The sequence below is a fragment of the Echinococcus granulosus genome, assembly GCF_000524195.1.
Source record: "Echinococcus granulosus chromosome Unknown EG_S00208, whole genome shotgun sequence".
NCBI lineage: Eukaryota > Metazoa > Platyhelminthes > Cestoda > Cyclophyllidea > Taeniidae > Echinococcus > Echinococcus granulosus.
The window spans coordinates 11,863-12,864 of record NW_020170588.1 but is presented as its reverse complement, the minus strand read 5'-3'; the positions used below and the strand labels follow the sequence as shown (position 1 = coordinate 12,864).

Below are 1,002 nucleotides of genomic sequence, written 5' to 3'. Positions count from 1 at the left end.
CTTGTTTTGGGTATAACTTAGCTGCCACTCCTGCCTTGCACCATCGGGTGTAGTCGACACGCCATAGGATTGCGGTTGTCTTAACTTCGCATTGTGGCAGCAGCATCATAGGGGAGACTAACAAGTTAAAAGTGATTGACTACATGCAGTGTAGAGCCTGGAGCAATCTTAGCCTAATTCACATGTCTTCTTGCATTGGCCTTGCACACCGCTGCACATCCAGATGACTTGTCCAACAGCCCAGCGCACATTTATGAAGGACCTGCAGCAGCTCTATAGGACAATCGAAGCCTCGACTGACGGCCAGGCATTCATCGTCGGCATCGATGAAATGTCGGTCAAGGTTTCCCTGCGACCCAAATCCGGCTACAACGCGCACGCAGAATTCATGCTAACTGTAAACTTCTTCAACGATTTTATAATATTTGTACTAGTCTGCAAATTTATCAGTATACTACCTCATTTATGCATAATTTACTAGTTAAATGTCAAAGGGACAGCCTTAATAATATTAGTAATGTGATTTTGCCGCATCTGCAATGCAAACGCTTTCATTAACAGTGCTTACGGCCCTAATTCAAATTATGTAACTCACGAATAACTTTCCAGAATTCTTACAGTACTTAAACCACACAACATCGCAAAGAATTCTCTACTTCACTAAAGACGTTTCAGCAATCACAACACTAAGAGTAAATAAAGTATCCATAATTTTAGATCAAGTGTCATTCCGCATATCCCAACATTCGTCCAGATGTCTCCTTCGACTCACCCATATTTCATCCCAATGTTGACCCATCAACTGGTTCCGTGTGTGTAAGCCTTCTCAACGAATGGCAAAGGTAAGTAGCACCACGTTAGTCGAAAAATTCCTGTGTTTTTACGGTTGCATGTAATGGTCAACACCTAGAATGAAATAAAACCAGCAGATTGTAAGTGCAATCGGCAAGTTCAAAGAAGGAATTAGAAGCGCTTCATTGTTCCAGCTAACGGGTTCGGATT

At 42.4% G+C, this 1,002-nt stretch overlaps 1 protein-coding gene across 1 annotated transcript in view; it reads left to right on the top strand. All coding sequences in view use genetic code 11, as the record gives it.

Moving 5' to 3' along the window:
• The window catches only part of EGR_10309 (NEDD8-conjugating enzyme Ubc12), a gene marked incomplete at both ends in the record, with an annotated part of 4,874 nt that overhangs the window by 3,146 nt on the left and 726 nt on the right, over positions 1-1,002 (top strand). Inside the window, 2 exons of the mRNA XM_024499558.1 lie at positions 173-397; positions 718-842. Coding sequence (XP_024346020.1) covers positions 173-397; positions 718-842 — 350 coding nt within the window. The remainder of the gene's footprint in view (positions 1-172; positions 398-717; positions 843-1,002) is intronic.